Consider the following 24,409-nt stretch of genomic DNA (forward strand, 5'->3'; position numbering starts at 1 on the left):
GCAGGGGTGAGCCTGTGGTTGCAGTGCTAGGCACAGGGACGACCCTGGAGCCCTCATGAACATGGAGCTCAGCGCCTGCCTGCCAGGCCCAGCCGAGGTGGCATGCCTAGCAGGCCAGTGCGAGTGAGCAGGGCAGCCCCGGGACCCGAGGCTGGTTCCTGCTGGCCCCAGACACAAGGGGCAGCTGCTCCACAAATACCCACCTTTTCACCTTTGGGTCCAGGAGGCCCAAGGGGTCCTACAATGCCTTTGTGTCCCTGCAGGCAAACAAGACAGAGTTGACGGGCAAATGGAGACTTGGAGAGACAAAGGACAAAGACCAGGAACTCAGATTTGGATGGACACTGGACTGTAGGACTGGGTCCCCGCTCAGCCCTAACTTGCTGTGTGGCTCTGAGCGACTCCCTGAGTCTCTGGGCCCCAGCTTCCAGGCACACCTCTGAGGGGTCTCAGACCAGCTGGTGTGGCTGGGGCTCAGTGGACTCCCCAGGCTGCGGCCAGAGCTGCACATGCAGGCCCCTCCCCCCACTCTCCCCAGTCCCTGCCTTCCTGTCCCCTGTCATCCTTGCCCTCTCCTCCCGTCCCTGTAGGGTCTCCTTCACCAAGACCCAGGCTGGGACCCTACAGGCCTCTCCCATGCTCCCTCACCCCCGGCCTCATTTTCTGGTTCTGACCAAGCCCCACTGCCACCTGTTCCACCCATGGCCCCCCTGCCCCACCCTCATCTGTGGGCCCAGGAGCTGCCCGGGCAGGGGACACCCACATCCTCAGTGGCCCCGGGGCTCCAGAGAGGGAGGGGGAGGCTTCTGAGAGGAGGTGTCCACTTACATCATAACCAGCCAGTCCTGGCTCTCCTTGGACCCCCATCCGACCTGGAGCACCCTAGGAGAGGAGGAGACCATCGTTGGTAAGAGTGTGGCTCCCGCAGCAGGGACACAGAGGGGACCCTCTCCCCAGGTCCCAGCCCCACTCTGTCCCGGGCCTGACATGTCACCTGCCCACGAGGATGGGGTTGGGGGCAGGATGTCACCTGCCCATGAGGAGAGGGGGTGGGAGCAAGCCCCAGGCCTCCGCCCCAGCACCCACTCTGCCCTTCCTTCTCCTGGTGCCTGTGGTCCACCACGGCCACCTGCTTCCTTTCTAGAGTTTTCACGAGCCATGTAAACAGAGCTGATATTAACGTTTAAATTTTATGAACTTAAGAGTTAAATCAATTTTACTACAAACAAAGATAATACTCAAAACGCATCCCTTCCCAGCCCTATGACCCCATCTTCCCAGTGCTGGTGCCCAGGAGGTGTCTGGGAGCCTGTGGAGGGACACTGTCTAATGAAGTGCTCCTGGCCTCTCCTCCTGACTCCGCCTTTGATGATGTCCCGACCTGCGGGTAGCAGGCGGTCAGCCCCAGCGAGCCGGCACACTGTCTGCCGCCCCTGGCCTCCCCTGAGGCCCTCTCCCTCAGCCTGGCGCCCCTCTGGGCCCCTTCCTGGAGGGCAGTGCAGTGCAGCCAAGCTCAGGGACACCCTCCGGTCATCAGGGACCAGGCCTGGCTTCACGCACCTCAGGAGCCCATTTCCAGTCGGAGGGCTTGCTTGATAAAATGCCCCCGAGGGTCTGGCCCCTTCTCCCCCACCCAACAGCAGGACTTTAGTAATTGGGGTCCACAGAAAGATCCAGGAGACCCACGGACCCCTTCAAACTGCAAGAAATCCTTTGCTTTGTGTGTTCGGAGGGTGGAGGCTCCCTGCAGGTTCCCAAGGGATCGCAATCCAAAGGGACAGGGACAGTGAACACCAGGTGCTCGGCGAACAGGCGGGGTGGGCGGTGCCCTCAGAAATAAGCCGGTCCCTCCCTTCCTGCCCTCGGTCCCTCCATCCCAGAGTCCTCACCGTTGGGCCCAGGCTGCCCCGGGAGCCTTTAGGACCTGGGGTGCCAGGGGATCCTGGGTCTCCGGGGACACCCATCTCGCCCAGCTGTCCTTGGTAGCCCTTGGCACCCTGCAGGGGGAGGAGAGACAGGTGTCACGGGGCGGGGAGGGGCGCGGCCGGTGGGGGCGTGGCCCTGGTGGGGAGGGGCGTGGTCCCGGTGGGGCGCGGCTCTGGTGAGGAGGGGTGTGGCCCCGGTGGGGGCGTGCCCACCGTGGCAGTCAGGGAACCCACCTTGGCCCCCGTCCGGCCCTTGTCGCCTTGCTTCCCTGGTTTTCCTTCAGGACCCTGGAAAGAGAGGACAGGAAAGAGCAAGAACGTGTGAGAGCTGAGCTCAGGCCACTGTCACCCCAAGGCTGCTTCATCACTCTGTCCCTGTGACCTTGAGTGCGACCCAACTTCCTGTGCTGGGTGTCCTGTCTGCATAGTGGGCACAGCGTGGAATATGCCTCATGGAGCTTAAGGATCCCACGTAGGGTCACAATAGTGTCTGGCCTGGTGAACTCTCCCAGGAATGGTGGCTGTGGCCTCTGCCACCGCGGGTGTCCACGGCAGGGCCCTTGTGGGCAGGGCCACCGTTGTGTGCAGGGGTGTCCCCCTGAGAGCAGCGCTCTGTCCTGACTCTCTGCAGGCCTGAGCACTGTTCCACCTCTCGTAACCCGGCTGTGGGCCCCAGCCCTTGCACAGACAGGGCAGCCTAGCTCCCCGGCTGGGTTCTGACCAGTGTCTGGGTCAGCTGGTTCCATGTCTGCCTGGTTTCCACCTCCCACCGCAGGGTCCCTGCTGGGGACACAGGCAGAGGGGTGGTATCTGGGGCCTCCTGTCTCTGGGACGTCATGCGTCACCTCTCTACCATCCCTGAGGCATGTCCCGCCACAGGGTCCCCCTTGCCCACTGCTGTGGGCCTCCTCAGGTGTGTGCTGTGCTGGGAAGTCGGCTGCCCCCACCCTGGGTCCCCAGGCTGCTCCCTCCACCAGGCCACCCTGTCCTCTCCCCTGCACGGCATCCCAACATGCTCTGGCCCTCCCTTGGGGGGTAATCAGCTCACAAGACACCACGTGGTGACAGTGTACAGGAGAGGATGACTGTCCCCAGGAAGACCACTCGTCAGACCGCACCATGGCTTTAAGGAGGACCAGGCACAGACTCCTGCAGCCCAGGGCTCCGGTGCTCCCGGGACCCTGGACAGCTCCTCCTCTTCTGGGGCCTGTTCCCCCCTCTAACGGGAAGGCTGCGTGGCCCAACCCGGGGCCTCCGACCCGTCAGGCAGCTGAGCACGCGGAACGTAGCTCTGGTTCCCAAGTTCACTCAACTTTCAAGTGAAATTGAAAAGTTCAGGTCTAAATCAGCAACTGCAAAACTTGCACGTCTGTTTGAAACAACTTGGGTCTACGAATCTCCATTTCCAACTGTGCCTCTAATGAAATCTAAATATAGGTCAAGTATTGCCAGTGAAAACTGACACACAAAGAGAATCTTCACACCAAGTATTTCTAGTTGAAATCTGCCTCTGAATTGGGGTGTGCTGGGAGCAGAAGCCGCACACTGAATTTCGAAGACTCAGTGCAAAAACCAAAAAGAGAAAGAATGCAAAATAGCTTGTTAATGATTTTTAAATGTTGATTACATGTGGAAATAATATTTTGGATTTATTCTTTCTAAACGAATGTGATTAAAATTAATTTCACCTGTTTGTTTTTACCTTTTTAAAATGTGGCTACTAGAAATTTTTAAATTATATATGTGGCTTGTATTCTGTTTCTTCTTATCCTCCCTCCCTCCCACCCTCCCTCCCTCCCGTCCTTCCTTATTTCCTTCCTTTTGTACTGGGGATTCAACCCAGAAACACTTGAACTACTGAGCCACATCCCCAGTCCTTTTTCTTTTTTCTTTTGAGAGAAGGTCTCACTAAGGGTCTCCCTAATTTGTTGAGGCTGGCCTCGAGCTTGCGATCCTCCTGCCTCAGCCTCTTCTGTTGCTGGGACCATAGGCACGTGCCACCACGCCTGCCTCTGTATTGTTTTTATTGGACAGCACTGAACTAAGCAATCTCAAGGTCTCTTGCTTTTCCAGTAATACAATTCTAACCATCCTCACGCTCTTAGCCACGGCTCAGGCTAAAGAAACCACGGCTGAGTGAAACGAGGTACTGCCTGTAGCCTACCCAGATGGGTTAGAAGTGATGTGCATTGTCGTTTCCTGGGGCACCCCAGGTCCAGGCTGGCCCTGTCAGGCCCTGGGCAGTGCTGGGGGAATCTGCAGTGGACTGGGGTGACCACAGTGGCTGACGGATTCCCCGTCAGAGGAAAGATGAATCAGCACGGAGCTCTGGGTACAGGTCAGGGGACGGAGACCAGGTCCTCTCCAGCTGTTCTCCGTCCTGCAAGGTGGGGGACCCTGAGGAAGGCTGGAGCACCCAGTGGGCTGAGGCTGTGGGACCGGGATGGTCACCATGGCTGGGCCCCATCCATAGGCAGCCAAATGCCACTTCCTGATGGGGACACCTTCTGGGAAATGTGTTGTTAGGCAATTCCGTCACTGTGTGCACATCACACAGTGCACTTATACGGGGTGACATGGCCGTGATGTCACCAGGCAACGGAGTCTCATGGGACCACAGGCACAATGACGATCACCATCGACCAAACATGAGAATGTGCAGCAAGGCTGGGGTGATTTCTGGAAAGGCCCTGATGGCTCGTCAAATTCTATTTTTAAATACTTGGCTGTTTCCAGAGGCTGGGAGGTATTTGTCCTGCACCCAGATGCCAAAGAAACTCGAATGCAGGCCCACGGCCTTGGTGACCCCGGCACGCATGCAGTCTGCCCAGAGAATCCTGGTGTATGGGAATCAGAGGTGACAACTGCTGACATCAGCTGTGCTACCAGCACTGCCACCACCACCACACACTATCACAGCCACTGCCACCATGTCACCACCACCACCACCACCACCATTACCACCATTACCACCATCACCACATCATCACCACCACCAACACCACCATCACCACCATCACCACCATCACCACCATTACCACCATTACCACCATCACCACATCATCACCACCACCAACATCATCATCACCACCACCACCATAACCACCACCACCATCACATCATCACCATCACCACCACTACACCATCACCACCACCACCACCACCATCACCACCATTACCACCATCACCACATCATCACCACCACCAACATCATCATCACCACCACCACCATCACCACCACCACCATCACATCATCACCATCACCACCACTACATCATCACCACCACCACCATCACATCATCACCATCACCACCACTACATCATCACCATCACCACCAAAACCATCACCACCATCATCACCACCACTATCATCACCACCACAATCATCACCATCATCGCCATCATCATCACCATTAGCATCACCACCATCGCTATCCACCATCACCACCATCACCATCACAACCATAATAACCACCACCACCATGACCACCACAATCATCACCATCGTCATCATCATTAGTATCACCATCACCACCATCATCACCACCACCACCACCATCACCACCATGACCTTCACAATCATAATAACCACCATCACCATTTTCATCACCATTACCATCACCACCACTACCACCATCACCATCGCCATCATCACCACCATAACTGTCACCACCACCCTCATTATCCTTTCTACCATCATCACAATCACCACCATCACCACCATCATCACCACCACTACCAGCACTACCTCGTGCGGTCACCACCAGCACCACACACAAATCCATCACCTCCAGACCAGCTTCTAGTCCTCTCTCCTCCAAGCTCACGGCTTTACATTTCTGGTGCATCTCCTACATAAAGTTTCATCTTCTCTTTATGCTGAGAAAATCAAGGCTCAGAGAGGGTGGTGATTTTCCTACAGTCACAAAGAGGGTGGGTTGCTGAAGCCATGAACGCAGAATCAACCTTTGGAATCTGGTTCTAAGGCTGTTTCTGACATAGTTTCTTCCATGTCATGGCGTGATACTCAAAACTCAGTATAACAGGGTGCCTGGAATGTGGGAACTCGAAGTGAGCTTAAGCATACATTTTCCCTACCCCCAAATCTTTCATCACGACAGGGTGAGACCAGAGAGGGCAAGAGGTGAGTGAAAGGTCACACAGCAAGTTACTGAGGGAGAATGGGGCCAGTGGCCCTCCTGCTGAGCTCCCCCTGGCCCACTTCCCCGCAGCCGAGCCAAGCCTGGGGAAGCCTCTGGCATGGCGAGTCCAACCAAGTGGCTTGTGTCCCTCTCCAGTTCTGTGGTGAGCTCATTCTGCTGCAGCTGTTAAGGGGGATTAACACTTTGGTTCTATTTTTAGGAAACAAATATTTTCCCACAGCCGTTTTGTTGCAGGCTAATTTGGATCTGCCCCAGGTTAGTCATCTCCACGCTCCGGGAGGGAAAAGAATGTCAAGAGCAGGCCCGACGTGCGCCCACGGGCCTCTCCACCTGGGGAGAGGAGGGAGACGCAGCCTGGAGGTGGCTGGTGGCCCTGTGGCCGTGGGCGCAGTGGGGTGGCGGGCTTGCGGTGTGGGCGGAGTCTGCAAGCTGCCTGCCCCTCCAGCGCCCGCTCAGCCGTGGACACCACCCCGGCCCCACTGCCTAGTCAGGCCCGGGCGCCAGCCAAGGTGCGGTCCCCGCCCGACGTGCAGGGACCGGGCACCAGCGCTGGCCCACGGCCGTACACTTACCCGGACACCGGTGACGCCAGGAGGCCCCGGGGGCCCGTCCTCGCCCTTCAGCCCTTCCTGGCCTTTCTCACCACGCTCACCATCGGGCCCTGGGTCACCTCTGTCCCCCTGGGTCGGAGAGGCACGAGGAGGAAGAGAGAGAGCACATCAGTCGCCAGGCCCGGCGGGGCCGCGAGCCCCAGGACTCCGCGGGAGGCCCCTGGATTCCTCCAGGGTGGCTGCCACACGTCCTTGTCTGGGCTGGCGCCAGGCAGGGGCGTGGCTCAGAGGGAAGCCAGACCCCTGTGCAGAGCCACCAGGGAGGTCCCGGAAGGGCCAGGAAGGGCCAAGGCGGCCTGGCCACACTCGGAACCCCAGGCACTCGGGCTGTGAGTCTGCACCAGGGGCAGCACTGTCCCAGGGCCTGCAGAACCCGCCCTGTGGCCCGAGTCACTGTCCACTGCGCTCACACTGAACAGCAGCAAGCCACAGGCTGCGGCGCCGGTCACCGCGCTGGGCTCCGAGCAGCGAGGCCACCGCCTCAGGCAGCGAAGCGAGTCAGCAGTGACCAGGCCGAGTCCAGCCGCCGCACCTGCCCACCTCCTGCCACCACTGTGGGTTGTGGCCTGCCGTGGGGCCTTGCCGTCGGTGACCTCAGGGCCCTGTCGGTGGACGGCAGCTAACGCCCACACGGTAACCTGACCCTCACAAAGGCCCTTCACAGTCGGGAATCCTTTGGGCCCCGTTTTACAGAGGAGGAAACTGAGGCAGGATCAGAAACGGAGCTGGAATTTGCCGCAGGCCCGCACACACCTGGCCAGCTCCCGTCAAGCAGAAGCCCAGGGGAGGCTCTGTATTGTCACTAGGGATGTCACCAAGGTCCTGGGACTGCGAGGTCCAGGGGTCCTGAGGTTCTGTCTGTGGGAAGGGACCCCGGCGTGGGCTCTCGCCCAGGGCGCGAGCTTTGTCTGCTCCTCCGCCAGCTCTGGCCTGGCAAAGGGTCTGATGCGGCCAGAGAGCTCTGAGCTCGCCATCTCCACAGGGTCCTGGGGACGGCAGGGCGGCCGGGCTCCTCCGGGTGGGGTGGGCTGTGGGTGGAGCTGGCCGGAGGGGGCGGCTGGGCTGCGGCAGAGGCAGGGCAGGGTCCACCTGAAGGCCATCACTGGGCCCATGACAAGAGCCTGTGGTTCTACCAGGGCCACTCAGGAGGCCCAGGAGGGAGCAGGCTGAAGTCACGTGGGTGGGGAAGGGGCCGTCTGGGAGCATCTAGGAAGAGCAGCGGGTGGCTTGGCCAGTTTGTCCTGGTGTCACAGCCGATGAGGGACCCACGCAAGGTGGCCCGCAGGGTCAGACGCAGCCCCAGCTAGGTCTCCGAGGTCCCCTGAGGTTCTCAGATTCCAGGCAAAGCCTGGGCAGAGTCAGGGCTGGCCCAGGGGCCGCCTTGCAGACTCTGCTGCTCCGGGCAGCTCCTGGCTGGCCGTGCTGGCCGTGCTGGCCGCCCGCAGTGCTGCCTGGGTGCAGGTGGCCTCTCCCAGACAGCCGGGCTGGTTTTCAGCGAGGGCCTGGCCTGGGCCCTGCGCAGGACCCGGCTCCAGGGGCGGTGAGCCCCATCCAGATCCCCCACACAGCCGGGTGTGTTGGTGTGATCCTGAAAAACAAGCCCTGGGGATTCCTGGGGACTCCCCGGATCTCCGGGCGTCCGCGATGTCCAGAGTTCCAAGCCGCTTGATTCAACTCTCCATTTACAGAAGGGAAGACAGAGGCCCAGAGGGAGGTGGGGACACGTCACGCCTGGCAGGAGCCAGTGGCAGAGTGTGGTGAGGACACGGTTCTGGGACCTCTGCTCAGGGACAAGCCTCCCTCGGCCCCGGGGCTGCACTCAACAGCGGGTGACCCCAATCCGTTTCCTCGTCTGTGAAACAAGATTCACGGAGTCACTGTGGGGCCTGAAGGACAGACACCGTGCCCACAGCTTAGCACAGCACCTGGAAATGAGGCTGGGAGGGGGAACGGTTCCTGGGCACCAGCACTGTAGCAGAGACACTGGGTCCAGAAGCACTCCTTCAACTGTCAAGTGCTGTGCGACCCAAGACACAGCTTTCACCATGAAGGTGACTCCTGGGCAGACACCACAGAAGGCAGAATCTCTCCTGGGATTCGTGCAAGGACCAGGGAAGGTGCTGTGCATCCGAGCAACTTCTCTGGTCCAAGGACAAGAGTAGAAATGGTTTTTGGGGATGGGTACCGGGGATTGAATTCAGGGGCACTCAACTACTGAGCCACATCCCCAGCCCTATTTTGTATTTTATTTAGAGACAGGGTCTCACTGAGCAGCTTAGTGCCTCCCTTTTGCAGAGGCTGGCTTGGAACTCCCGATCCTCCTGCCTCAGCCTCCCGAGCTGCTAGGATATCAGGCGTGTGCCACTGCACCTGACTTAGAATTGGCTTTGAAGGGAGTAAAAGAAGAGGAACCCGCAGCCAGGGAGCCCCGAGAGGTGGAGGAGGAAGACTGTGAGGCAGCCGGCCTGGAGATCCTTCCCTGCCACCTGGGCAGATGCCCTGGAGAAGCCTCCTGGAAGGCAGTGAGGAGGCCCGGTTTCCTCATCTGTCAAGCGGGAAAGCTGAAGTTTCTGGCTGGCGGGTGAAAGGGTTAGTTCACAGGAAGCCCCAGAGCAGGCAGTGCCTGGAGCCTCAGCCATGAGGCTTGTGGGCACCTGGTCCGGGGAGGACGTGAGGGCTGCAGGGGCTCAGGGGCTCCGCGGGAGCCAGCTGCACCCCAGCACCAGGGCCGAGGCCCGGGGAGAGTCGGCAGGTGCAAGCCTGGGGCTCGTCACCAAGGTGCCCGGGGAGAGCAGAGGTCCGGGCTCAGGGGCACGGGTCGAGGCCTGGGGACAGGGAAGTGTGGGCCAGAGAAGGGGGTGGTTGTCTGAGGCCACGGTGGGTGACAGGGATCGGGGATCTGGCTGGGGGCTCACTCAGGGCCCTGGAGGGGCTGGTGGCAGGTGATGTGCACAGTGCCCACCTGAGGGGCAGAGGTGGAGGTGGGCCAGCCCTGGGCCGAGCTGGGGCTGGTGAGTCAGGGCCACTGCCCGCAGTGCCCATGAGCCCCTGCGTCCCTCTCAGGTCCCTGTGTCCGTGCCAACAGGCAGCAGCAGGGCTGAGCCAGGCCCACGAGCTTTGGCTCTGTGAGCCGTGAGTTTGAATTCTGAATCCTCCATTCGCAGCCTCAGACTCTCAAGAGACACCTGCTGCCTTCCTAGGAGCCTCAATCTCGCCACCTTGAGATGGGTGCCCCGTGCAGCCGAGAGAGCAGCAGCTTGGAGCCAGACAGACCCGGATTGGGGTCCTGGGTTTTCCAGGTACTAGCTATGAGTCCTCGGGCTGTTGCTAACCCTCTCTGAGCCTCAGTTTCCTTCCTAAAGATATAAGTCCCTTGCAGCATTGAGGGAGGTGATAAATGCAAAGGGCTCGGTTCCTGAGTGACTCGTCCTCCCTCGATACTGGCTGCACAGTGGTTATTATTTGGTGGGAACGTTTAGAAGGGGACGGATATCAAAGCCCTGGCTCTGGGCCACCACAGACTCCTCCTTGGCCACGGGAAGCAGATGTCTCAGGGAGAAGGGCAGCAAGAAGAGTGGACGGTGGCCAAGGCCCCAACCCAGCCTGCGTGGGCAGCGTGCTGGCCCTCTCTCCTGCTCCCAGCGGCCCCAGCTGACCGCGGAGGCCGAGGCCTTGCCTGGGAGGGCAGCACCGCAGACCCTCGCCCAGCCACGACGCGGAGGGCACATACCTTTAGCCCGTCGGGCCCTGCGGGGCCACCGTCACCCTCGAGGCCTGGCTCCCCCTGGAAAGGGCGAAAGGACAGACGAGGATGTTACTGGGAGGGACCCCAAGTGCGAGAGCCGAGCCACCAACCCCCTCTCCCGGGGCCCCTTCCTCGTCAGGAAGGGCTGCGTCCGCACACTGCCCGGGCCCTGTTCAGGCAGGGCCTGGATAAACCAGGCACGGAGCATAAGCAAGGGACCCGGGCCTTGCAGGCTTCCCAGCCCCGGCGGGCTTGGAGGGCGGGACAACTGTCCGTGACACATTCTGAGGGTCCAATCACCTGGAGCTTCAGTGGGCCTGGAGGCCCTGGGTTGATCTGAAAAAGCCACTCTGACGGCGGGCCTCCTTGGGCCTGCAACACGCTGCTAGCGGGTAACGGGGAGCACCGAGCACGCAGCGTCCCCGACCTTCTCACCGCGGATTGCTTTTCTCTACATTGTAGGAATGCTGGTGACCAGTGGGGATGACAAGGCTGAGAGACTCCTGGTCTGTTTCTAAGCTAGGACACTGGGGGTCGGGGGCTGAGTAAAGCCCTTCCCTTCCTTCTGCTCGGTGCCCAAATGCCCTGGGGCTCTCCAGAGAGAAGGCCCTGCTGCTACTTACCCGCTGCCCAACGAGGCCCTGCTCCCCAGGGGTGCCCAGGGGTCCAAGGTCGCCCTAGGAGAAGCCAAACACAAGTCCATGAAGGCAGGTAGGGTCAGACCCAGTCCTCGCAACCCCTTCCTGCTTCTGCCAGCTGACCCAGGGACAGGAAGGGAGCTGGGAAAGTCCTTCTTCCAAAGGACCAAAGACAATAATAAACCACCAACCAGAGGCCCTATTCTAGGTCAGCCCTGGACTTGGGCTTCTCCAGCACCAGAGAAGAAAAACCATCACCACCACCACCATCACCACCATCACCACCACCACCACCACCATCACCACCACCACCACCACCATCACCACCATCACCACCACCATCACCACCATCACCACCACCATCACCACCACCACCATCACCACCACCATCACCACCACCACCACCATCACCACCATCACCACCACCACCACCATCACCACCATCACCACCACCATCACCACCATCACCACCACCATCACCACCACCACCATCACCACCACCATCACCACCACCACCACCATCACCACCACCACCACCATCACCACCACCACAACCACCACCACCACCACCACCACCATCACCACCATCACCATCACCACCACCATCACCATCACCACCACCACCACCATCACCATCACCACCACCATCACCACCACCATCACCACCACCACCACCACCACCACCATCACCATCACCACCACCATCACCATCACCACCACCACCACCACCACCATCACCACCACCATCACCATCACCATCACCACCACCACCATCACCACCACCACCATCACCACCACCATCACCACCACCATCACTACCACCACCACCATCACCATCACCATCACCACCATCACCACCATCACCACCACCACCACCACCATCACTACATCATCACCACCACCATCACCACCATCACCACCATCACCACCACCACCACCACCACCACCACCACCATCACTACATCATCACCACCACCATCACCACCACCGCCATTATCACTACCATCACCATCACCACCATCACCATCACCATCACTACCACCACCACCATCACCACCACCACTACCATCACCATGATTATCATCTCCACCATAATCACAATCCAACACCATCACCACCACCATCGCCACCACCACCATCACCACCACCACCATTACCACCACCACCACCACCACCATCACCATCACCATCACCATCACCATCACCACCATCACCATCATCACCATCATCACCATCATCATCACCATCGCAATCACCACCATCACGGGTGATGATGCACTGTTCCTTGATGACCTCTTGCTATGGACCCCTCTGACTCCCGCCACTACCCTGAAGGGAAGGATTCTGTCTGTCCCTGCACAGGGGTCTCATCTTTGTTCTTTGAGCAGAGGTTCTGGAATCCTGCCAGGTCTGACAGTCCCAGCTCCTGCTCGAGTGGCAGGGAGACTCAGGTGTGGAGGGGTGAGCCACCCCAGCCCACGGCCCTTGGCAGCTCCCTGGGCCTGGCCTCCGTGATGCCATTGGGCAGGCCAGCGTCACTCTGGGCTGCCAGGCCAGCCGGGTGGCAGGTCCTCTTCCAACAGCAGAAGTGGGAGGGGCTGTCCCCAGGGCCCAGGTATCGGTGGGCATCGGCCTCTCAGCAGGTAACGAGGGACAGCGGCGCTGAAGGCAGACGGTATCGCACAGGCCCAGAGGTGTGGCCACCCCGGCATGCAGGCCAGGCAGGTGCCAGAGAAAGCACTGCCCAGCAGGGGCCCTGCTCCCAGCCAGAGCACAGAGAACCCATTGTCTCGGGCACAAGAAGCCCTGTTTCCTTCCACGGGGGTGGGGACATAGCGACCAGCCGGTTTCAGCAAGTCATTTTTCTCATCTTTCGTCCCGCCTCACCTTCATCCCGGCTTCCCCAGGAAGGCCTGGTTCTCCCACTGCACCTGGTGGCCCCTGCAAGAAAACGCCATCAGTCTCTCCCACAGCAACGGCTGCCCCTGACTGTAAGCAAGGGTATAACTGAGGCCCAGAGAGGGCAAGGGATATACTCAGGTCACACAGCATGAGAGACACAGGCGGAAGCAGGCTGCAGCCTCTGGGAGCCTGGAACTGTGACTCAGGAGGGGTGGTGGGGCCTGGACTGGCCAAGCCTCAGGACTACCAGGGGCTGCTGGACCTCTGACCCTCTCCCTCTCCACGAGTGTGGTTTACCACACAGGAGTCCTTGGCAAGCCCGGGGGAAATCAATGATTCACATGAGGACGGGAGGAGGCCAGGGTAGGTTCAGGGCTGAGCAGTTCCAGCTCTTCTCTGCAGCCGGCCAGGATGACAAGGGCAAAGGGGCCCTCGTATCAAGGCCTGGCCTTGCCGTGATGGCCCCGGGTTGCTCTGCCCTCTGGACGAGGCCCTTCCAAGCTCCTGGCTGCATGAGCCTCATCTCAGGCTACACCTCTGTGCTGGGGTGAGTTCTCAGGGGAGGGGGGACTTTGAATGATGCAAGAGAGGCACTGCCAGCCCCCGCGAGGGCCCCCCACCCCCTGCATGCCCTGGGCCCGGGAGCCCAGCAGCAGCAAGGGACAGACGAGGGTCCTCAGCACTCACCTTGGGTCCCATCTCTCCCAGGGGGCCCACTGGTCCCTGGGGCCCCTGAGGGCCCTGCAAGACAGACAGACACACCGACAGTTGGGAGACGCCAGCTTCCTGTGACAGGTCTGGCGCGGTGGGTGAGGGAGGGGCCCGCAGACCCAGGGACAGAGCGGCCACCCCGCAGCCCGCCCCAGGCGCACCGCAGGTCCCGAGGTCTGTGGGTCCCCACCCCCGGCCCCTCCCACACCCCCCCAAACCAGCGGAGCCGGGCTCGGGAGCCACGCTGGCTCTGCCGAGAGCCGTCCAGTCTGGAGCCACCCCTGAAAGCCCCCAGCCCCGCCCCTGGTCCCGGGCAATCAGTGCTCACAGGGGCCTCTGCCTGGGCTCCAGAGGGGGCTGCCAACCAGGCCCTGGGGCAGGGCCTCCTGCCCACCCTCGGTGCCCTCTGGGGAGGCCCAGGGCGCCTCCTCTGACTCCTGGGGGCCCTCCGACCCCATCTCCAGCAGCAGCACCGACCCCACAGCCTCTGCAGGGAACGGGCACACCTGGGCCACCCCCAAACCCAGGCCTGGCACCTCCTGGAAGGCCCCTCGCCCTCGGGATGAAGGCGGGCGCTGGCCGAGGCGGCAGCCTCCCCTCCCGGCAGCCCGCGGCCCTGCCTCGCGCTCTGCTGCAGGTGCCGCAGCTCGCATCCCACTAACGAGGATGGGCAAGGCCGGGGCAGCTGTCCCCACCCCGCTGGCAGGACAGGCTGCGGGAAGCGCGCTGAGGCCAAGCCCGGGCTCCATCTGGCCAGGCCCAGGGGACAGCGGAGCCCCGCATGGTCCCTGCCCCGCCCTGCCCCTCGTCTGGCCCACCCCTGGCAGTGGTCTGAGACTGCCCGGGACACAGGTGCATGGGGTGCGGACACTAACCGGTTCTCCTGGGAGGCCCTTGGTGCCTGGGGGGCCTGAGGGACCTGGGATGCCCTGCAGAGAGAGACACAGTGACCACAGTCCCTTCCCCACCATCACCCCGCCTACCGCTGGACCTCAGGTGAGTAGCGCAGGTGTCTTAGGTCCCTCTGTCCCTGCAGGTGTGACCCCACGTGACAGGCCCGGAGGCTGAGACCCAGGGAGAGGAGGTGGATCAAGGGGCTAGAGCCCTGTGGGATGTCCCCGGCGGGTCAGGAGCCCATGGCTAGTGCACCCCACTCAGCCCCAGGGCCCCGCCCTGAGGACAGAAGCGTCACTTACGAGGAAGCCTCGTGGGCCCAAGTGACCTCGCTCGCCAGCCGCGCCCTGGAAGCACATTTGGGGGTCATTAGAGGCACACGTCACAGAGCAGGGAGTCGGGTGGGGGCTGGCGGCCAGCCGGCCTGACCCCGGCCTGCGTACCTGCTGTCCAGGCTGGCCGGGTCTGCCCCGAGGTCCGGCAGGGCCCTGCGGGAAGCGGAGCGCATCACGTGGGAGGGGGCGCTTGGGAGGACCCTTCCCCAGGAGGGGCCCACCTCAGGGGGGTCCGCAGGGCCCTCCCCTGTCCCCAGTGTGAGGGTGGAAAACCAAGGCCTGTGGGGAGAGGCTCTCCCAAGTCACCAGGACCCTCCTACTAACGGGGGCGTCAGGGGGGCTCAGCCTGGGAGCCTGGTGAGGCTGGGTCCTGGGGTTCCCAGGCTTGTGGGGTCCCCTCCCCTCACCCAGGACCCTCCTACTAACGGGGGCGTCAGGTGGGCTCAGCCTGGGAGCCTGGTGAGGCTGGGTCCTGGGGTTCCCAGGCTTGTGGGGTCCCCTCTTGTTCGCCCTTACTTCCCCTCCTCTGGGCCTGCAGGGGGCAGGAGGCGACAGGCCTGGGCCTCCCCAGGACTCTCTGCTGTCCCTCGGGTGGTGCTGAGGAGGGACAGACCCCTGGCTTCGGCTCTGGAATCCCTGCCCTGTGGGAGAAGGCCTGACATGGGGCTCGGTACCTTCAGGCCCCTGGTCCCCGGCTCCCCAGCTGGTCCATCTGGTCCTCTGGGGCCCTGAAAAAGGAAGCAGGCTCTAGCACAGTGGACAGCAGGAGTCCCTCAGGCTGGGAACCAGGAGGGCAGGGCCGCCAGAGCCCTGCACAAGCCTGGCCTCTGCCTCACGTGCCCCCCACACGCTGTCCTGAGGCACGTCACCCTTGGGCACCAGCTGAGACGGCTCTGCAGAGGGCCTGGCCAGGGAGACCCCGTGAGGCCCACTTCCCGGACCTCGTGTGACCCAGCCGACCCCCCCACCGGTGCGGAGCCTGAGGTCCAGGGCTGAGCGGCACGTGGCCACGTGCCCACGGCAGGGTCCTCGGACTCTGCTCCTCCCCGAGCACATTAAGGCGGAAGCAGGCATGTGGACTGCAGCCCGTGGGGACACTGAGAGACGGACACAGGAGGGTCTGTGGCCAGATGTGTGGGGCAGCCCCTTCCAGCCAGATGTGTGAGCTCGCCCGGCCGGGCTCCAGAGGAGAGCGGCAACAGGAGGGGCAGGGGCGGGTCGGAGCTGCGCACAGCGGGGCCACTATCCCCTGGAGCACTGTGCGCGGTTCTGACCCTGGAGACTGGGGCCTCAGTCCCCAGAGAGCTGGGCGGTCCTGGGGCAGGAGCAGCCCGGCCCCTCCCAGTGCACAATGGGGACACTGAAGCCCAGGCCAAGGAAGCAAACCACCCAAGGTCCCTCAGCACATTAGCAACTGGTCTGTCCTTCAGGGTCCCCTCCAGGGGGACTCCCACAGAGCCGCAGTGGGGTGCGGGTTCCTGGAAAAGTCCCTGGAGAACAGTTCAGTGTTTGTTCTGTGGGGCTGGAAGGGGCCGTGCGGGTGGGACAAAGCGTCCTGCAGAGGTGGCTGGCGTGCCGCAGCCCGGGAGGAACGGTCCGGGACACTCCCCCAGACCCAGAGGATGGGAGTGTCTGGGTGGGGGAGGGGAGGAACGCCAAGACCCGAGGAGGAAAAGTCACTGGGAAATAGGAGGGGACATTTTCAACAAAGAACGGGACAGAAAAAGTGTCCACTCCACTTCCTCAGCTGCCGGGCACTCGAGGAGCGGGGCCCAGAGGCGTCCCTGTGCGGCCTAAATGCCACAGCACCCTGCTCCACATGGGACTCCAGGCCCCGTGGGGACGTTGGCCAGCGGTGACAGTCACAGTAAGCAGCAGCAGCAGCAGCGATGAAGAAGAAAGCCGCTGCTCCTGTCTCACCCGAGGAGCCGGCTCTGGACGGAGGTCCCCGGCTACCCAGGGAGAACTAAGATCCGAACCCCGTCAGCCGGAGCCCATTTTGCCTCAGCCCTACCTCGCCCGCTGCAGGGGCGCAGGGGCGGGCAGCAGGCCTGGGCGCTGGAGAAGGCCTGCCCCGCGTCTGGGAGACCCTGTTAGGGGAGCCAGGGCAAGGCCAAGGCCTGGCTCGGGAGCGGGCAGCAGGCGGGGGACTCTGGAGAGCCCGCTCTGGCCTCCACGCCCCGGGATGTTCCCCTCCAGCCAGGCCTGGGGCAGACTGGGCGGAGAACCTGGCCACCTTCGGGCCCCCTGAGGAACGCTAAGGAGGGGACGGAGCAGCGTGGATTCTGCGGATCCCACGGGCTGCTTGTGAAGCGGCAGAATCCCTGAGCCATGCCCCTGGGGGGCCCTGTGGCCGCCCACTCTACAGAGGAAGAGCCAGAGGCTCAGAGGGAAAGGCCGTTGACTGAGGTCCCCAAGGGGGCACTGGGGACGAGCTGTGGCCCAGCCAGGGGAGCAGTGCCCAGGCCTGGGCCCCTGGATCTGAGGGTCCTTCTGACCCCTCAGAGCTACACACCGAGCGGAAGGAGAAAGCGCAGGGAGGTGGAGAAGCCGCAGGAGTCCCACCGCTGGTCAGCAGGGAGGCCCCCTCTGACCAGAGCCCTCCTTCTGCATCTGGTGACAGCAGCCACCGGCTCCCTGCCCAGAGGCCCCGCCTCAGCCCCTCAGGGCCCATTCGTCCCAGGGCGGGAGGAGGCTGGGCCGCAGGGCCCACCCCACACAGGGCCTGCTTCCCTCCCAAGCCCTCTCCCCTCGGGACTATGGGGAAACTGAGGCCCAGAGGGTAGCAAGGCCCTGCCAGGGCCCAGGGCAAACGGGAGCTTGTCTGCAGGCCTGCCCAGAGCGAGCACCCTCCCCGACGGGGCGCCTCTCCGGGTCCCACCCTCGGTGAGCGGGGAAAGCGGCCAAGCGAGGCCTGCCGGGCGGGCCTCAGGGTGGGCCTCAGCGTCTGCGCCCGGTCAAGCCTCCCTGGAGAGGGGCTCCATCCCCACTCTCCTCCCATCCCGGGACGCTGATGTGGCCGGGAGCCTGGGTTTCCTCAAACGGGAGAGAAATTCTTCAGGCTCTGCTGGGAAAGGGAGGTGCGGACGCCGGGGGACGCCGGGGCTGGGGCAGGGCCAGGGAGCTGGACCACCACAGCTCACCCTCTGACTGTCCGCTTCCCGGGCAGAGTGAACGCGCCGTGCTTGGGCCTCATCCCCCTGAGGACACCCGGGGCCCTGAGGGCGGGAGGCTGGGGACCGCCTCTTTATCTTCCCTGCCTGGGTCCAGCCACTCAGGCCATCTGGTGCAGGGAGATTTTAAACACTAGCTGAGATCCAGGCAAGAGGTGGACAGCGGTCAGCGCCCTCTGCCTGGGCGAGGCTATCAGGCCCCTGAGCTGCCCGCTCCATCCTGTTTCCTCTTCAGCAAGGGCTATATGGCCTGGCACCTGCTGGCCAGCTGGCAGAAGACCATTCCGTCCACCCTCCCTGCATGATCAAGGAGGCTGAGTTTGGTATGTAAAAGAGTCAGACTCCCTGGGTTCAAACCCCAGTTCTGCCCCCTTTCTAGCTGTGCAACATGAGGCAAGTGACTTAACCTCTCTGCATCTGTTTCCTTGTGTGTAAAATCAGAATAGCATCTACCTGACAGGGTAGTGCTAAGGGCTGGATGAGTTAATGTATGTGATAGAGACTGCCTGGCAGAGAGTCAGGGGTGACCCCAGGCCACTGTGCTCAGGCCAGCACTTCTCTAAAACCTTCTGTGGCTCCCCACTACCCTTAGAGCACAGCTGTGATTTTTTTTTTTTTTTTTTTTTTTTTTTTTTTTGGTGGTGCTGGGGATTGAACCCAGGGCCTCGTACATGCTAGGTAAGCACTCTGCCCACTGAGCTCTATCCCCAGCCCTGGCTGTGACAGAATTCTGAGACCCTATCTGGCATGCTGCCTTCTAAGTCTTGGCCCCAACCCTCTGCCCATCCTCTGTTGACCATGGATCCCTAAGTAAGGCACCCTTTCTCAACCTCAGGGCTCCCTGCAGCCCATCCTTCTGCCTGCAGCCTGGCAACAGCGCAAGCGTGGCCCTCTCGAACCTCCCCAGGTGCCTGCCAGGTGAGGCGCCTCCTCTGGGCTCCCAAGCGGCCCGTGCTCCCGCCACACGCGTTCTGATAACCCTGCAGCCTCTCGATGGGTCTGCCCACCCGTGTGTGCGACCTGTGATCAGGTCCCGAGGGCACAGGGTCACGCCCATGCCCGCCCTGTTCTCAGCCATGCTCTGGGGCCTCCAGTGGCGGTTGGCACGTGGAGGGCGGCCGAGTGACTGAGCGAACAAGTGGCTGGACGGAGCTCTGGCAGCCGAGTCCAGTTGTGCCCACTGGGCGTTAGAGCCAGGCCCAGGCCCAGCGCAAGCCCGGACCTTCCTTCGTGCTGTGAGAGCCACACGTCTCGGAGCTGGGCGGGGGACCGGGCTGTGTCTGCCGCAGGGGCCGCATCCCCAGTGTTCCGTGCCCAGGTCCGCCCCGGGACCTGGCCTGACTTACCCGGCGTCCCTTAGGTCCCCTCATGCCTGGCAGGCCTCGAGATCCTGGAGGACCCTGCAGGGAGGAACGAGGTTTAGAGAAGTCCTTGAGTGAGAGCACTCGGGGGCCAGGAGAGTGGGGGCGGAGCTGAGGCTGCAGCCTCCACCAAGTGCCACGCAGGAGCCTCCCTGCCTCCACCCAGTGGCCGCAGGCTGAGTGCAGGGTGCCAGCCCACTGGGAAAAGCAGCTGAGGGCCACCACCTTGGGCCAGGCCAGTGCCCTGGGCTACGGCTCAGCCTTTCCCCACAATCCCAGGAGCGGGCGGAGCCCATCTGGACGAGCATTTCCCTCTGGATCTCAGAATCAGCCAGACAGGTCTTCGTGACAGGTCTGGCGGAAGGTCTCCAACTCCACGTCCCCTTCCTTTCCCCAGCCACCAAGTTCTCTCCCTCATCTCCACCCAGACTCCAAATGTGACCCTGAACAGGTCTCCCCAGGGCTGGAAGAGCCCAGAACTCGGCCCAAGGGAGGCCGGGAGGCCAGGCCAGGTAGGGGAGAACCCAGGGGAGGCGGGGAGGCGGGGAGGCCGGGGCAGGAGGAGGGAGGGCCGCGGGGAGGGAAGGGGCAGGCCCAGCAGGATGCCCGTTACCCAGCTGAGCAAGAGCCAAGGGGAGAAGCAAGGGAGACAGGAGAGGGCGGGCAGCTCGGGGCTCTTGTTCTCCGGGGTCTCAGCACCGGCCTGCACGGGATGAGCAGGGGCGGGGGAGCCGGAGCGAGCAAGGGTCCTGGCAGGGGACGAAGAGGACCTCATCCCTCAGAGAGCTCAGGGGCCTCCCCACGCAGCACTGGCTCCCACGGCAGGCCGGGCTCCTCTTCCAACCAGGGGACAGCCATGTCCCCTCCCAGCCCCAGGGAGAGGCCAGCCCCCTTCGCTGCCTCCATTCCTCCCCACAGGGCCTCCAGGGGGACAGACACAGCCACAGCCACGCAGCAGACCCGACTGCAGCTGCGGGGCCCGGGTGTGGGCTGCGCCTCGCCCGCCCCTTAGCAGAGCCAGCGGGGGAGTGGTCCCTGACACCACCCAGGAGGAGGACCATCTGGCCGGTGGGAACGATGGGGCCAGACGAGCCCTCACTCTCACGAGGCACCGTGTGCGCTCGCAGAAGGGACCAGGGGCCAGTCTCCACGCAGAAGCCACAGCGCCACAGAGCCCGGTTCAAATCCCACCTCCGCCACTGACGGCCGCCTCCCCTGGAGCCGGCTATTTAAACTTGGGCCTCAGTCTCCTTCTCTGGGGGAGGACACAGGGAGTCCCTGCCTCCTGGGGTTGCTGGGAAGAGGGACAGGAAGGTCCTCAGTGAAAGGTAGCTCCCTGCTCTCCGACAGCAAGAGGTCAGATCTGGAGACCAGACCCAGCTTGGGTCCCCAGGTGCCCCTGGGCCTGCCCAGACCCCTCCCACCTGCCCCCACCCCCAGTTATGGGGCTCAGACTCTTGACCGACCTCAAAGGGCCCTAGTGGAAGGCAGATGTCAAAGTGACCGGAAACGTGGGAAAACGCTGATCAGAGGTGGAAGAGCATCACTCTAATGGTAACAGTGTGACAGTGGCCGTCAAAGTTGTCACAATTAACACACAGTCACTACCACTTGCTGAGTACCTGGTAACTGCAGGAGGGCTTGCTTAGCACTCCTAGGTCCTAAGCACCCTCTGGGCCAGGTGCTGCTCACAGTTTCTCACACTGAGGAAAAGATCACACTGACTTACAGAGGAGGAAACTGAGGTTCAGAGAAGCCGTGAACACTGCCATTAAGCACCCACACCACAGGCTCAGGTGTCTGGTGCTGAAGCAGGTTTCCTGGGTCTCTGTGCTGTAGGCACCTGGCTGGCCAGAGGGAGCCTCAAGAGACCCAAAGGACCAGTGCCACGTTGGGGCAGGGAAAGGCCAGTGGTGACCATCACATCGCAAAGTCTGGGCCGCCCCACTGAACAGATGGAAGCACTGAGGCTGGTGGGGATGGCGAGTGGAGCCAGGCAGAGATGCAGAGAAGGCCTGGCCTTCTCACTGTGCCCAGTCTGTCTGGTGGCTTTGCCACCCCAGCCTTCCACCTGTCCCAGTGACTCCTGTCCACTGGGACATGGTGGCCCAGGACCAGGGCACAGAAGGTAGAACCGAGGCTGGATCCCGAGCACCTCCCGTGCTGATGGGCTCCTTCTCTCCACCTTCCGACGTGGGGGAGGAGACTGCATAGCTGTGGGTCTGTGGGAGCTGCACCCTCGGCTCCACGGGGGCGCCTCAGCTGCCTGGGGCGCCCCACCCAGCAGAAGGCTGGTCCTCCGACGCCCCCTAGGGGTGAGACGCCTAAGAACAGGATCTGTTTCCTGCCAGTGGGCTCCTCCAAGTGTGCCGACCCATGCCCGGCACGCGGCAGGCACGTGGAAGGGTTTGGGGACGTGGGCCTTGTCCCCTAATCTGCACAGAGAACGGGTCTGCGGAGCCGGCCCTGGTTCGGACCATCGGAGGCACCCCGCCTTCCCGCGTGCCCCGCAGGGAGCTCCTCGGTCTGGGGTCTGCGGAACAGCAGCCTGACCTCATCCTTCCTGGCTCCGTCCTGGGACGCGGGCCTGGGAGGGCCCCCAGCCACCTGCAGGAACCCCACCTGGGACCAGGCTCCCAGACCTGAGCCCGGACTTGGGCCGAAGTCAGTTTCCTCCCCCAGGTTCCATCCTCGTGAGAAGAGGGACCCCAAGCAAGGGCCCCCGCTCTAAATGAAAGCAGCCTCCCAGTGACCCTCGGGGGAATGAAAAGGCCCCAAATCTGGGAGTTCCCGGCCACGCCTCTCCCGCTGCCCTCCCGTTGGCCCACCCCCTCAGGAACACCCCAGCTTCCTCAGCCATCACAGGAAGCCAGGTCCCCCGGGCCTGCATGTCACACGGTACTTCCTGAGTGGACAAGTGAACGGACCAAAGTGATTATGGTGACCAAGATGCTCCTGAGCAGCCTCGTCCCTCTGTAATGGACACTAGCTCATGGTTTCATTTAACCCACAGGATCACATGACCATGACCATGGTCACTTTCTGTTTTTCAGATGAGCAAAATTTGAACTCAGAGAAGTCAAAGGATCTGCCCCCGGGATGCGGACAGGCAGGGCGGAGCTGGGTTTCCAGCCCAGGTCTGTCTGATCTGAGGCTGGGCTCCGTGTCCTCACCCGACGGTAAGTTTGCACCCAGGAATGGGGGTCCTTGCTCACCGGGGGTCCAGGCTCTCCGGGGATCCCAACACCACCTGGCATTCCAGGATGACCCTGCCGTGGAGGAAGAGGAAGGGAGGGGTCAGCTGCGGCCTGCGCCTCCTCCTCCCGGGCAGGGAGGGCACAGGCCAGGCTCCTGGAGGGAGAAGCAGCTGGTTGCCCTGACCATCTTGGGAGGTGCAGGGAAGGAAGGCAGGACGGTGACCCAGGCTGCGACAGGAGAGGGCGAGGGGGAGGCAGACTTACTCCTTACCATCGACCCCTTGGGTCCGGGTGCGCCTGGGGGTCCCATCTCGCCACGGTCACCCTGTGACGGAGACAATGCAGAGAGGTCGCAGCTGTGGCTGCGGGTGACTGGGGGCAGCTGCAGAGGGCCTCCAGGGGCCCAAAGAGGGGCTGGGACTTGGCCACTGTCTGTAGAAAGTCCCTGCCCAGCTCACAGACGCACCATCCAGGTGGAAACCCAGACCAGTCCCGGGAGGCCGGGGCGTGCGCCACCATGCAGAGGGGCCAGGAAGACAAGGAGGGACACACTGGCCACTCAGCACCTTATCCCCCGGATCCTGACCACAGGATGGTTCTCGTTACTCCTGGGCTGGGCCGTTAAGGCAGGAAGGGCCACAAAAAGCCTTCCCTCCACTCTGCTCCCCACCGCCACACCCAGAGGAGATGCTGGAGGACCAGAGCTAACTCACTCCCTCTCCGCCAGTCCAGACTGAGGGTGGGGGCTGCGCACACAGCTATGGCGGGAAGACAGGGGCTCAGAGCTCACGTTCCACCTCTGTTTATGTTCAGCTGCATTTTCTGTCTCTGTCCAGCCAGCCAAAATTTGTTGAGCACCTACTATATGCCCAACACTATATATCAGGCCCTGGATATTTGATGAGGAGCAGAAACAGAGATTTGTCCCATGAGGCAGGATACTCAGTGTGGCAGGGAGATGAGGGGTCCCTCCAGAAGAGAAGCAGCCTGGAGCACTTGCTGGGAGGGAAGTCACTCCGGGCGGACCAAGAGCTGCGGGGCCATTAAGAATCATCCGAGCATGGTGACACAATTCCATATGTAGACGATCCAAAAAAATTCTACTAGTACACGTCCAGAACTCATCAACGAACTCAGCAAAGTAGCAGGATATAAAATCAACACCCATAAATCAAAGGCATTCCTATACATCAGTGATGGAGCCACTGAAAGAGAGATTAGGGAAACTACTGCATTGACGATAGCTTAAAAAAAATTGGGAATCCATCTAACAAAAGAGGTGAAAGGCCTCCACAATGAAAACTACAGACACTAAAGAAAGAAACTGAAGAAGACCTTAGGAGATGGAAACACTTCCCATGCTCCTGGAAAGGAAAAATTAACATTGTCAAAATGGCCATACTGCCAAAAGCATTATACAGATCTAATGCAATTCCTATCAAAATCCAATGACATTCTTCACAGAACTAGAAAAAGCAATCGTGAAATTCATTTTGAAAAATGAGAGGCCCAGAATAACCGAAGCAATCATTAACTTAACAAGAAGAGTGAAGCAGGAGGTATGGCAATACCAGACCTCAAACTATACCACAGAGCTATAGTAACAAAAACGGCATGGTAGTGACACCAAAACAGACATGAAGACCAATGGTACAGAATAGAAGACACAGAGACAAACCCACATAAATACAGTTATCTCATATTAGACAAAGGTGCCAAAAACATTCATTGGAGAAAAGATAGCCTCTTCAACA

The 24,409-nt window shown here is 61.6% G+C and overlaps 1 protein-coding gene across 4 annotated transcripts in view; it reads right to left on the reverse strand.

Moving 5' to 3' along the window:
• The window catches only part of Col27a1 (collagen type XXVII alpha 1 chain), a 127,612-nt gene that overhangs the window by 21,721 nt on the left and 81,482 nt on the right, over positions 1-24,409 (reverse strand). For all 4 annotated transcript variants that reach the window (XM_047524083.1, XM_047524084.1, XM_047524082.1 and 1 more), the window contains 16 exons: positions 22,927-22,980; positions 22,674-22,727; positions 19,444-19,497; positions 15,599-15,652; positions 15,033-15,077; positions 14,892-14,936; positions 14,571-14,624; positions 13,672-13,725; positions 12,970-13,023; positions 11,068-11,121; positions 10,430-10,483; positions 6,661-6,768; positions 2,160-2,213; positions 1,890-1,997; positions 829-882; positions 204-257 (listed from right to left, as the gene is read on the reverse strand). In XM_047524083.1, the coding sequence (XP_047380039.1) occupies positions 204-257; positions 829-882; positions 1,890-1,997; positions 2,160-2,213; positions 6,661-6,768; positions 10,430-10,483; positions 11,068-11,121; positions 12,970-13,023; positions 13,672-13,725; positions 14,571-14,624; positions 14,892-14,936; positions 15,033-15,077; positions 15,599-15,652; positions 19,444-19,497; positions 22,674-22,727; positions 22,927-22,980 (954 nt within the window). The remainder of the gene's footprint in view (positions 1-203; positions 258-828; positions 883-1,889; positions 1,998-2,159; positions 2,214-6,660; positions 6,769-10,429; positions 10,484-11,067; positions 11,122-12,969; positions 13,024-13,671; positions 13,726-14,570; positions 14,625-14,891; positions 14,937-15,032; positions 15,078-15,598; positions 15,653-19,443; positions 19,498-22,673; positions 22,728-22,926; positions 22,981-24,409) is intronic.

This window comes from Sciurus carolinensis, chromosome 14 (genome assembly GCF_902686445.1).
Source record: "Sciurus carolinensis chromosome 14, mSciCar1.2, whole genome shotgun sequence".
Classification (NCBI taxonomy): Eukaryota; Metazoa; Chordata; class Mammalia; order Rodentia; family Sciuridae; genus Sciurus; species Sciurus carolinensis.